This window comes from Hipposideros armiger, unplaced genomic scaffold, assembly GCF_001890085.2.
Source record: "Hipposideros armiger isolate ML-2016 unplaced genomic scaffold, ASM189008v1 scaffold_498, whole genome shotgun sequence".
Lineage (NCBI taxonomy): Eukaryota > Metazoa > Chordata > Mammalia > Chiroptera > Hipposideridae > Hipposideros > Hipposideros armiger.
The window spans coordinates 404713-417534 of record NW_017731848.1 but is presented as its reverse complement, the minus strand read 5'-3'; the positions used below and the strand labels follow the sequence as shown (position 1 = coordinate 417534).

General features: G+C 36.1%; 2 protein-coding genes across 2 annotated transcripts in view; one reads left to right on the top strand and one right to left on the bottom strand.

Annotated features, from left to right (window-relative positions):
- The window catches only part of ETFDH (electron transfer flavoprotein dehydrogenase), a 40851-nt gene extending 39087 nt beyond the window's left edge, over positions 1 to 1764 (bottom strand). Inside the window, exon 1 of the mRNA XM_019667497.1 lies at positions 1561 to 1764. Coding sequence (XP_019523042.1) covers positions 1561 to 1594 — 34 coding nt within the window. The 5' untranslated portion in view covers positions 1595 to 1764. The remainder of the gene's footprint in view (positions 1 to 1560) is intronic.
- A 322-nt stretch (positions 1765 to 2086) lies between these two features.
- The window catches only part of CUNH4orf46 (chromosome unknown C4orf46 homolog), a 20990-nt gene continuing 10254 nt past the window's right edge, over positions 2087 to 12822 (top strand). The window contains exon 1 of the mRNA XM_019667516.1: positions 2087 to 2484. Within this exon, the coding sequence (XP_019523061.1) occupies positions 2299 to 2484 (186 nt within the window). The 5' untranslated portion in view covers positions 2087 to 2298. The remainder of the gene's footprint in view (positions 2485 to 12822) is intronic.

Sequence of the window (12822 nt, the reverse complement as noted above, 5' to 3'; positions counted from 1 at the left end):
ACTGTAAACTATTATTAATAATAATGCATCAATATGGGCTCACCATAGTAACAAATGTCTATTAAATATTTACATTTTTATTAAAATATTTTAAGTTGTATGATGCATTGTAGGTTAGTTTATAGAAGTTATTATTTGCTTCTGAAAACTGATGATTTGGTATCAGGCAAATCTGTTATTCTATTGCTTATACAGCTAGTGATTTTTTTGAGACTATTTGGAACTGAGTAGCATGATTTCCTCCAGGGATACATTAAAAAAAAAAAAAGTAACGACCTTTACCCCTTTTCTGAAAACAAATCTGATATTTCACTTTAAAGGTTTGAACACTTACGCACCTTGGCTGAATTTTGGTAGAGAATTGAGGTCTAAGTCCATTGAACTCATAATGTCACAATATCAAAGTCACACTGACAACACATTATGTCTATCTCTATGTCTATGATCTTTGTCTATCTCTTCCTTGCCAGTAGTACTCACACTAAGAAATGAAAATGGCAATGATTTATGCATCCACGTAAAATGGAAATGGTAATTTTGGTGGAATTTTGTTAGCATTTGGCCCATGAATGACTTCAACTAAATTTAGGCAGTAGGGTAGATGGCATCTGATAGTCCAAAAAAACCCCGCATTTCTATATATTAGTAATACATGCACAAGTTAACAGGAACTTTAAACAAAATTCTACTTATTTAATATATAGTGGCCAAATTTGACAAAAATTCTACTTTAATGAAATTTACATAATGACATCCTTAAATCTGCCATATGTATACTTGTGTATTCCATAACCCAAAATTAACTTAAACTAGATAAAAAATTAAGCCAGTTGTGAGAGATTTCAAGATCCTGTAGTGAACTTTTTTTTGGAATTTAAAAACTTTGTTTCAAGTAAAACAAAACAGCATCTAACTGCATCAATCTACCTTTTTTTAAGTGAAAGGAGAGTTAATGTGGTTATTTTCACAAGTCATCGTGATGGCTCTAGGAGCACCCATAACACGATAAGCCCCGTAGAGTTAATTTTAGACAATGTAGAAAAATTCCTGGCTCCAAATATAATCTGGTGACTTGGGAAGCATATGAATGTTAATTACGATGTGACAGATCAGACTTCAAATTCTTAAAAATGGACTAGGATGGCTGCAAAGACGCAACTCAGGTCAGGACCAAGGAGAAAAACCGTGCAAAGGTTATTTTATCCATTTCTAACACTGTAACAGGCACTACCTGAGCTTTGGGAGAAGTGTCAGGACCAGGATTTGGGACGTTTCAGCTCAGGAGTCCACCAGGAGACCGTGTTGATAAGTTTCCTCCGCTCATGACCTTTAGCCTAGTTGTCAATTCTTCCCTTTGGGACAACCAATCCCAGGGGAAGGAACCGAGGGTCCGCCACCAGGCGCAGACAACATGACCTTTGACCCAGTTTAGCCTGAGAAAGCCGACGAAATGGGAGCTGAAAGGAGACAGGTGCCTACAGCCCCCAGGTGTGACCCTCACCGTTTCTCCCTCCCTATTCGACCTTCCTCCATTTATCCCTCCCCAAAGTTCCCTCTCACCCGGGCAGGACAGCTTGGTTAGCGGCACCAACATGTTCACAGTGACCAGGACTCTCGGTCGGACACAGCTGAAGGGGAATTCCTGTGGCTCGCCCCGGGCGCGGGACTTCTATGCCTCCGGGGGCGCCATCGCACGCAAGGAAGCACCAAACCTTCTGCTGAAGTTTACCTCCCAGCTCACCCTACCGCTCTGGCTTCACGCTTTGGCGTGACCGCCTCTTTCTCGCTCTGCGCCGGCGCCACGCATGACGCAATGACCAGCAGAAGCTTCCGGGTCATGTACCCAAAGAGTGAAAGGACTGGGACTCCAAGTTCCAGCGCGGACCGCGGCTTCAGTTTGCGGATTGGATCTACACCTCCATCTCACCCAGACGTGCCGAAGATGACGGAGTGGGGTGGGAGGAACCCTCAAATCCCATAGTACAACGCGCACGCAGCAAAAGGAGGTGGAAGGCGGAGCGACACGTACGGCATCTTGGGAGTTGTAGTCTGCTGCAGTGCTTTCTGAGCACGCTTGGAGCTTTGCTCAGGCGCAGTGAGTGGACTGACTGACATCTGATTGGTTGTCCCGAAAAAAAGGAACCGCCTTCGTGGTATTGAACAGACATCCACAAGGAGACGGGGCGGGACTTCGGGTGGGAAGAGGCGGGGCCTCCGGCCTTTGGGCGCCAGCGGTTGAAAGACCGTAGGTGTCGGTTCGGCGGCTAAGTTCGGATATCTGCGTCCCAGCTCTTCTCCATGGCCGACCCTGGGGAGGTGCAGGTTTCTCCTCAGCCGTCGCCGCCTCCCTTCTCTCCCTCGTCTTCTGACGCCTCTTCAGCATCTTCCCCCGGCGTCCCAGTGCGTTTGGACTGGCCAGTTCCGAGCAGGAACAGCGACCGAACGGTGGACCTGCTGGAGGAAGTCGAGCTGCAGATCGGAGACGTGCGTGTCGCCCGACAGGTCCCGGGAGCCGCGTCCGTACTCGGCGCTGGTCGGGAAGACAGACTGCGGTGGGGCCAGGGAGGGAGGGACAAGGTGTCCGCACGCCCGACCTGGCGCGTCGGGCCCTTCTCTCCCCGGAGGGTGTTGGCTGGGGAGTGGGGTGGGGGAACGCCTGCGACGGAAGGCACCCTCCCTCGAGGATTCTGCCTTTGTTTTTAGTGTTGCGGAATTAGGGGTGCCCTCTACCCGCCCCGTCCCTCACTGTTTGCTTTTTGCCTCGCCTTCTGGTTTCAATCATCGGCTGTAACCCGAAACCGCTGAGCGCTGGACTGCGCGGACTAGTNATGGGGCAGCACACATCAAAAAGGAGAACATCATGTAGATTGACACTTGCTTAAGGAGTATGGATAAATTATAGGCCACTTTTCTTATACTATAAACACCCTGACGACTAATTTCTTGCTTATTTTTCTTTGTAGTCTTCACTTAACATAATACCTTGCAATCACATTTCAAAAACTTTATATGACCTAAAAACATTTTCTTACTTCAATATTTCAAATTATGAATGGAAAGGATTCTAGTAGCTCAGGGACTAGAACACCAACTATCTGTTAACTGAATATCTATCAACTGGACATGCAAACTAAAAAGTAAATACAGCTTTTTATGTAAAAATGTGACTATAAAATGTTTTATTCATAGTAAAAGATTTTATATATTTGTTTGCTTTCACTCTATGCCTCCAGAGAAGAAAACTAATGGATGACAGCTTCATTATGAGACAAAAACTAATGAATGAGAGCTTCATTAATCTATGTAAGCTGATTACGTTTTCTTGTTTTGAAAACTTATTTTCTTTCTTGTCACTAGAGTAATTTTATTTTCATTGTAGTGAATGTCAAAACAACATAAAAGCAAAAAGGAGAAAAACGGAAAAATCTCATAATTCTCCTTTGTTCACTTATTTTCTAATAGCAATGCTTTTCTATATTTCAAAACTATAATTCCTCTTCAACCAGGAAATACTCACAGCAGAGAGACACGATTGACATGGCATGCAGCTTGTTCTCAGACCTGATATAAGGTCGCATACAAATGACAAAGATGTTTCCAAAGCATGTCACTGAAGACACAACCCAGACGAACACTCTCTGAATGACGTTTGCCAAGAGATTCTCTAGAGATGAGATTCCATCAGTGTTTGGCTTACAGCTGCGGACGTGNATTTGGTATATGATAAAGAGGCCATTTCAAATCAGGGAGAAGAGATGGTTATTCACTAAGCGGTGCAGTCATAGGGAGACAGTCATTTGGGAAAAAAAGCATACTTTTCTCCTTATAGCAAAATGAATTCCATTTGGTCAATGATTTTAAAAGGGAAACTCAAAATATAAAGGATATGGTGATATGACCACAAATTAGTCTCCTGCTTTTGAGTGTGGGCTGGACTTAATGGCTAACTTTCAACAACTGGAGTATGAAAAGGGAAAAATATTAACTTTACACTGGAGAAATATGGCAGACACTTTAATCAAGTGATCAAGTTTCACATTACCAGCAATGAGACGTAATGGTATCACCACCCCCTGACATGATGTGAAGGGAAGGGCTCTTCGCCTCTGTGGTACACTTCCCCCAAATCTATAACCTCAGTCTAATCATGAGAAATCAGCAGACAAACTCAGGGACATTCCACAAAATGCCTGGCCAGTCCACACCAAAAGTGCCAAGGTCATGAGGGACAAGAAAAGGCAGAGGAACTGTCACACTGAAGTAGACTAAGGAGACACGATAACTAAAGCAATGTGGTGCCTTGGGCTGGATTCTGAAACAGAAAAAAGTAATCTGATTAAAGTCTGTAGTTTGTTACTACCATTGCATAGATGTTAATTTCTTAGTTTTGATAATGATACTACAGCTATGTAAGAAATTAATCTGGGCGAAGGGTGTATGGCAACTCTGTGCTATATTTGCAACTCTTTTGTAAGTCTAAAATTATTTCAAAATAAAAAGTTAAAAAATAAAGATTATGGTGATACAAAAGTTAACTCAAAAAGAACCAAACACCTAAATATAACAGCAAAAACCATAGAATTTTTCAAAAAAAAAAATGAGCATGAATCTTTGTGACCTGGGAACAATGGTTTCTTAGCTATGACATCAGAAGCAGAAGCAACAAAAGAGAAAATAGATAAGCTATACTTTGTCAAAATTAAAACCGTTTGTGCTTCAAAGGATACCATCAAGAAGTGAAAAGAGAACCCATGAAATGGGAGAAAATATTTGCAAATCATATACCTGATAAGAAAATTGTATCTAGCATATATAAAAAACTCATTTCTAATAATAAAAAAGATAAATAATCCGAATAAAATCAGGCAAAGGAGCTCAACAGACATTTCTCCAAAGATATACAAATGGCAATAAGCACATGAAAAGATGCTCAGCATCATTAACCATCAGAGAAATGCAAATTAAAACCACAATGATATACCACTTTACATCCACTAGGATGGCTAAAATCAATAAGGCAAATAATAACAAGCGATGATGAGCATATGAAGCAATGGGAACTTGCATACACTGCTGGTGGGAATGTTAAACAGTGCAGACACTTTGGAAAAACATTCCAGCAATTCCTCAAAGTGTTCAGGATAAGAGTTTCCATGACTCACTCCTAGGTATAGACCTAAGATAAAAACACATGTCCACACAAAAACTTGTACACAAGTAAATGTCCATGGCTGAAATATTCATAAGTCAAAAAGTGGAAACCCAAATATCCATTAGTGAATTGATCAATGAAAAGTGATATATCCATACAACGGAATATCATTCAGCAATAAAAATAAAGTAGTGATATATGCTACAACATAGATGATCCTTAAAAACCTAAGTGAAAGAAGCCAACCACAAAAAACACACATATATTACATGATTCCATGTATATGAAATATCCAGAACAGACTAATTTATAGAGACAGAAAGTAGATTAGTTGTTGCCTAGGGCTGGAGGGGTTGTGGAGTGACTGCTAATGGGGATGGAGTTTCTTTTCCGGGTGATGAAAATGTTCTAAAGTAGACTGTGGTGATGGTTGCACAGCTCTGTCAATATACTAAAAACCATTGAATTGTATATTTTACATGGTGTAAAACATGTAGTATGTCGCTTAAATCTCAATAAAGCTGTTATTTAAAAAAGCATTTAGTCACACACACACAAAAGATTATGGGGAAAACATTGGTAATTTTTTTTTAGAATCCTGGATTTGCAAAGGTTTTTCTAAGTATGGTAAAAATCTCAAAAATCACAAAATCATTTGACTAAAAATTTTAAACAACTATATGAAAAAAAAATTATATAAATATGAATTGCTTAGTTGTCTGTATTCACCAGTACATAGCATAGTCCTAAAGCATTTGTCTTTTCCTTGTTGTATGCTAAAACCCAGTGTTAGCCTACATATAGGTATAAATATTTGTTGACTGAATTTTATAGTCCTTTTTATACTCTCCTTCATTACTGTACTCATTTCTGATTTACCCGTGGTATTTTAAAACAGGTTAGTGCTTTTTTAGTGTCATTCTCTGTGAAAAGGCAAGTCAGAGTTATAAAACAGAAGCATTAAAAGGCCAACATGAGGGAATAAAAAGATAAACTAGACTGGGAGAAAATATCTACAAAACAAAAAGCTGGTATCCAAAAATATACAAATAACTCGTAAAACTCAATTAAAAAACAAACTCAATTAAAAAATGGGCAAAAGATCTGAATAGATGCCTAACTAAAGAAATACAGATATACAGGTGGAAAATAAGCACATGAAAAGATGTTGAAGATCTTATGTTATTAGGGAAAAGCAAGTTAAGAGATATTACCACACACCTATTAGAATGGCCAAAATACAAAACACAGACAATGCCAAATGCTAATGAGAATATGGAGTAAGAGAGACTCATTTATTGCTGGTGGGAATGCAAAATGGTACAGTTACTCTGGAAGACAGTTTGGCAGTTTCTTATAAAGCTAACCATGATCTTAACATATGACCCAGCAATTGCACTATTTGGTATTTACCCAAATGAATGGAAAATTAATCCACACAAAAACCTGCAGTCAAACAACATGAATAAGCTCTGGAAATCTGCTATACAACATTGTACTTATGGTCAACAAAAAGATATTGTGTACACTTAAAAAAATTTCAAGAGGGTTTATCTCCCATTAAGTGTTCATGTTATGATAAAATATAGGATTAAAAAAACTTCACATGAATGTTTACAGCAGCTTTATTCATAATTGTCAAAACTTGGAAGATGGCCTTTAACAGAAGAATGGATAAAAAGACTGCGGTGCATCCATACAATGCGATATTATTTATTACTAAAAAGAAACGAGCTATTAGCCAGGAAAAGGAAGCTTAAATGCATATTGAAAGAAGCCAATCTCAGACGGCTACATGCTATATGATTCCAACTATATGACTTTCTGGAAAAGGCAAAATTCTAGAGACAGTAAAAAGATCAGTGCTTGCCAAGAGTTCAGGAAGAGAGAGGAAGGAATGACTAAATCAAACACAGGAATTTGGGGGCAGTGAAACAATTCTGTATGACAATGTAATTAATGGTAGATATATGTTTTTATACATTTGTCAAAACACATAGATTGTACAACACAAGTGAACTCTAATATAAACTGTAAANCCATGTTCATAGAAGCATTACTCACAATAGCTAAAAGGTAGAAACAACCCGTGTCCATCAGTGGGTGAATGGATAAACACAATGTAATATATGCACACAATGGATTTTTATTCTGAACAATAATATTAATTTATTAATTATAAAATTAAATAAATATAATTAATGAATTAATATTATTGTTCAGAATAACAATATTCAGAAACTGACACATGCTACAACATGGATGAACCTCGAAGACATTATGCTAAGGAAATAATAAGCCTGTAATAGGACAAATATTGTATGATTCCACCTACATGAGGTACCTAGGGTGGTCAAATTTAGAGAGACAGAACATAGAGTGGTGGATGTAAGTGTGTGGGGGGTAGATGGGGAAGTACTGTTTAGTAGGTATGAAGTTTCAGTTTGGAAAGATAAAGTTCTAGAGATAGAAGGTGATGATGGTTGCACAACAATTTGAAAGTACTTAATGCCACTGAACTGTACACTTAAAAGGAGTAAAAATGGTAAATTTTATGTTGCATACATTTTACTACAATTTAAAACATAAAAGAAATTTAAAAATAAAGAAATGAAGTGAAAAATTAATATCAGTCTTACAATTTTGAGAGCTCCTTCAGATTCTTAAATACATGCGGTGAAAGATTTTCAATCTTATTACTTCCTAAATCCCTGGAGAAATAATTGCAAACATGTTGTATGATTTTCTTAAGACTTCATTTATTTGTTCTATAATTTACTAGGAAAGCATTATACAACTTTAACAATGCTATTAATGAGTTATATTAATTAACAGATGTCTAAAAGTTTTAAAAAAGGGAATCAAATGGGAAAAGATAAAAATATTTTATCCCGTTTCATCACTCCCTCACAGGCAAATATGAATACTTGATGGTATCTGATCTGGTTCTAATAGGTACAATTTTCTCATTCAATTAATATACGTATTGTGCCCATTCTTTTCCTCCCTCCCTCCCTCCCTCCTTTATTTCCTCCCCCCCCTTTCCTCCCTCTCTTCCTTCCTTTCTTCCATGCTAGAGTAGAAATACAGTTTGGAGCTTTAAGTTCTCTTTTGCTTGGGTTTATTATGATTTTAAAATTGAAGTACACTATTTCAGAAGCAGATTTCTTTCACAGTTGATACATACTGGGTCATGCATACTCCTAGAGCAGGATACTTTGTGTGTTACCTTATGTATGTATAGAGGTTGGATTGCCTAATATGGTGTGACCTTATAGCTCAGTTGCAAGAAGATTTTTGACCATAGTTGCACTTGTGGTGGCTTTGACAGTGGCAGCTCTCATGAGAAAAGCCTGAGATTCTTCTAAACAAAATAATGTTTCAATAGGCTTGAATGCTCCATTGTGATCAAGAGATGTTAAGAGACAGTCTAACCATTTTCCCTGTCCATCTCCAAATCCTGTTAATTGCCACAGGGAGAGGTAGAAGAGATATCTTTGCTATGTAAATTGGTTCTTATAAGTCAAAAGTTAGATTATTTAACTTTGAAGGGCAGGATAGTTTTAGATTGAGTTTTCAAAACTAAAAATACATAGGTAATATAATCTAATAAATATTACAAATGTCTTTGCTCTAAACGTTTTATTTTCACACTGTAACCTGAACATTGAGGCTCTTCATTATTTACATATTTGTGGGTGAATTACTTATGAATCTGATTTGACAGTCAAAGGAATCTTTCCAAAATTTCATCCCTTTTTAAAAATTGCTTAATAACTCACTGTTGCCTAAATGATAACATAGAAACTGCTTAAAAAGTCTTTAAATATTACAATGCCTTGCCACTTTTCAGCTTAGTTTTCTACCACTTTCTATTCAGCCAAAATGACTTTCACCACGGCCTGAAAGCACTTCACTGTTCTAGCCACCATGTGTTTTTGCGTGGGTGCTTCCTTCTGCCTATAACAAGCTTTCCTTCTTGTCCTGCTAGGGAACTCTTCGTCATCCTTCAAAATGCTACTCAAAGGTCACTCCTCTGTGAGCAGGGAGATTAGGTGTTCTCTCCTCGGTTCTCCCATACACTCCTTGTGCACACTTCCACAATAGCACATACAGTGCATACATCATATATATCATTCTATTTCTGTACATATGTGCTCCTCTTCTGAAGGATGGGAGTTCTTTGGGTGTAAGAGCTACACCTATCCATCTTGGGCTATCCAGTATCTAGTTTAGTTTTGGACTAGCTATTCTGTTTTTCAAAAATATATATTAATGTATAGTTGTCATACTGTGTTATATTAGTTTCAGGTGTATAACAAAGTTGGACTAGCTGTTCTTTCTATCCCCAACTAGGAGACTATTAATAGACTGAATCTGTCTGCTTCATATTTAGGTAAAAGTGGCGGCACAGCTCCAGTTCCTTGTANATTTTTAAGTAAATTTTTAAAAATAAAATGCCATTTTACTGAGGGAACACTTAAAATAAATGAACTGAAGCTTATCTTTTAAGGCAATTCTTAAACTTTAACAGATTTTTTGTGTGTGTGGTACAAGTTATGATTTCTATAATCTATAATACTCAATTTTGGGATAAAGATGGCTATATAAATTCTTAGAAACTCAGTGCTAATGGAGAAATGAATAGGCATAGGTGCCTTCAGAGGATCAAAGCAAACAATCCAATATAAGCTCCTGGTGATTATAAAAAAATAAAAAATGATTCTTCATTATCTAATTTTTAGTTTATAAATAGTAAAATAAAACTAATAGTTTATCTGTTTGTTTATAGTCCAGCAAGCACTCATCTTTTATGGTTTTGTAGAGCTTAACTAATACCCTGGAAATACAGCTTCTCATCTGAAAGATTCTATAAATCTTATTTTATAGAATTTATTAGCTATTAGTATATAAATAACAATTACATCATAAAACTATCTGCATAAGTGTATACTTACAGAGAGTTGAGTTTAATAAGATAATCAAATTGATTTGCTGGAATTTTCTGGATTGGGTTATAGGAAAGATTCCTGTTTTTATAAAAAAAAAAAAAGACAGCAATAGGTCATTTCTAGAAACTGCTAGAGTAAAGAGAAAATTTATCTGTTGACTTTGGGTTACTTTTAAACTTCAATAAAAAATATACAGTAATAGCACTTCCCTCATAGGGTTCATTGGACATTTAAATGAATTAATGGAGATAAGAAAAACACTTAGGACAGTGCTGGCCCTTAGTAAGTAGTCTATGATTGTGCTAGTGATAGAGAGTTAAGACAACTTGAACATGAAGGTGAAGTTGTCAAGAAATGGCTGCCATCGGAGAAGTGGTAGGGTGCCCAGAGAGAAACCACACCCACTTCACATTTTGCCTAGGATAAGATTTTTATTATTTTTAAAAAATTTATTTATTTTTTTCAGCTGAGCCATCCTGCCACCTGTTGGCAGCTCAGCGGCAGCTCAGCTCGGGTCGGGAATTGAACCGGTGATCCTGTTGCTCAGAGCTTAAACTCTTAAGCATGCTCTTAACCAACTAAGCCACTTGGCCAGCCCTTGCATGGGATAAGATGTGCTTTAAATAAAAGAAAAATAATCTTATTTGGTCAAAATTGGAATTAATAGAATCACATTTAATATTTTTTTACATAAATCCTATGTCAAAGAGTGGCATATTGTAGTAGCAATTTGTGAGACAAAATGAAAAATAAAAGGCTATAGCTAGGAACAAAGGTAGATTAGAGTGACAGTATAGCTGAATTTAAATGTAGAAAATTTCAGAATTTTTGTAAAACAACACCTTGAAACAAGAATCACTGATTAAAGAGAGCTTCTCAGGGCAAGTTCTCCTTTTAAGAAATTTATTCTAGATTAGACCATTAGTTAGGTGGGGGAGGAGGAGGATGCTGGGAGATGGTGATTACAGAAAGAAGGAAAGAGAGGGAGAATGACAATGAAAAATGAGTTGTATAAAAGAAACAAATCTAGGAATAGAAGGAAACTATATTAACATGATAAAGGCCATACATGAAAGCCCACAGCCTTTCAGTGGTGAAAGGCTGAAAGCTTTTTCTCTAAAGTCAGAAACAAGGATTCTGCTTTCGCCACATCCATTCAACATAGTACTGGAAGTCATAGCCAGACAATTAGGCAAGAAAAAGAAATAAAAGACATCCAAATTGGAAAGGGAGAAGTAAAATTATTTCTGTTCACAGATGACATGATCTAAGGTGTAGAAAAAAAAGCCCTAAAGATTTCATACACACACAAAATAAAACTGTTAGAACTAATAAATTCAGCAAAGTTCCCCAATACAAAAGCAATGTACAAAAATCAAATGCATTTCTATACATTAACAATGAATAATCCAAAAACTAAATTAGGAAAACAATTTCATTTATAATACCATCAAAAGAATAAAATATTTAGGAATAAATCGAATAAAGGCAAAACACTTGTACTTTGAAAACAAAATGTTGCTGAAAGAAATTAAAGAGGACACCAATAAATGGAAAGACATTCTGTGCTTATGAATTGGAGGACTTAATATTGCTAAGATGTCATTACTTCCCAAAATAATCTACAGATTCAGTGCAATCTCAGTCAAAATCCCAATATATCATTACAGAAATAGGAAAATCTATCCTAAAATTCATATGGAATCTCAAAGGGAGTTTGAATAGCTAAAACAATCTTAAAAAGAAGAACAAAGTTGGAGGTCTCACANATCTGAGGTCATAGTTCTTGATTAATTTTTTTAAGTTAAAGATAACACATATAGTATGTTCCTGTAACAAAGAGATGCGTGTTTTGATATTAGAAAAATATTTTTGTATGTTATTTTAAAAAATGTACAATTTTTTAAATGTACAAAAATAAACTCTTATTAAAAGCAAATTTTATTTCCATTTCTTTGGGTTCATTAATTTAAAACTTTTTATTGAAATATTTCAAACATAACAGGAAAGGTGAATGATTTAAAGGACACCAATGCATTTTCACCATGCAGATTTAATAAATGTTAGCATTTGGCTATATTTTCTTCAGATCTATGTATGTATGGAAGTTAACTCTTTGGGGAGGTAGAAGAATGGAAGAGTGAGTGAACTGATTAGATAGGAAATGAAATGGTTCCCAGAAAACCATTTGAAAATATTTTAGATGCTAGAAGGTAGTTTCAGATGTATATCTTGTACATTCACAGCATTTCTAAGACCCAAACAGGTTACAATCGTAAGTTTTATAGGATTACATTTATCCTGTCTTCATGATTACTACTTTTACTATTTTTTAGATATTCTTTTAAGGAAAAATTCTATTATTTAATATTAGTAATAAGACTTATTAAAATAAATAATCCTAAAATAATTTAAATGTACTTCCATTTTTGTAAGCTTTTTAAAAATTATAGTCTAAGTAGAGAATTGAATATTATAAGCAGAATTATAGCTTTCTATTTTCTGATTTTTTTTAATACTTTTTAAATTAGTTTCAGGTGTATAAAACAACATAATGATTAGACATTGACACCCCTCACGAAGTGATAATCCCCCCCAAATCTATTTTTCGATTTTTGTAGAAAGTATACCATATTCCTCATGTAGAAAACTAATTGGAATCATTCTAAGTAAGAACAGAAAGGACTCAAAGCAATCCATATTTTTAATGGAATTAAA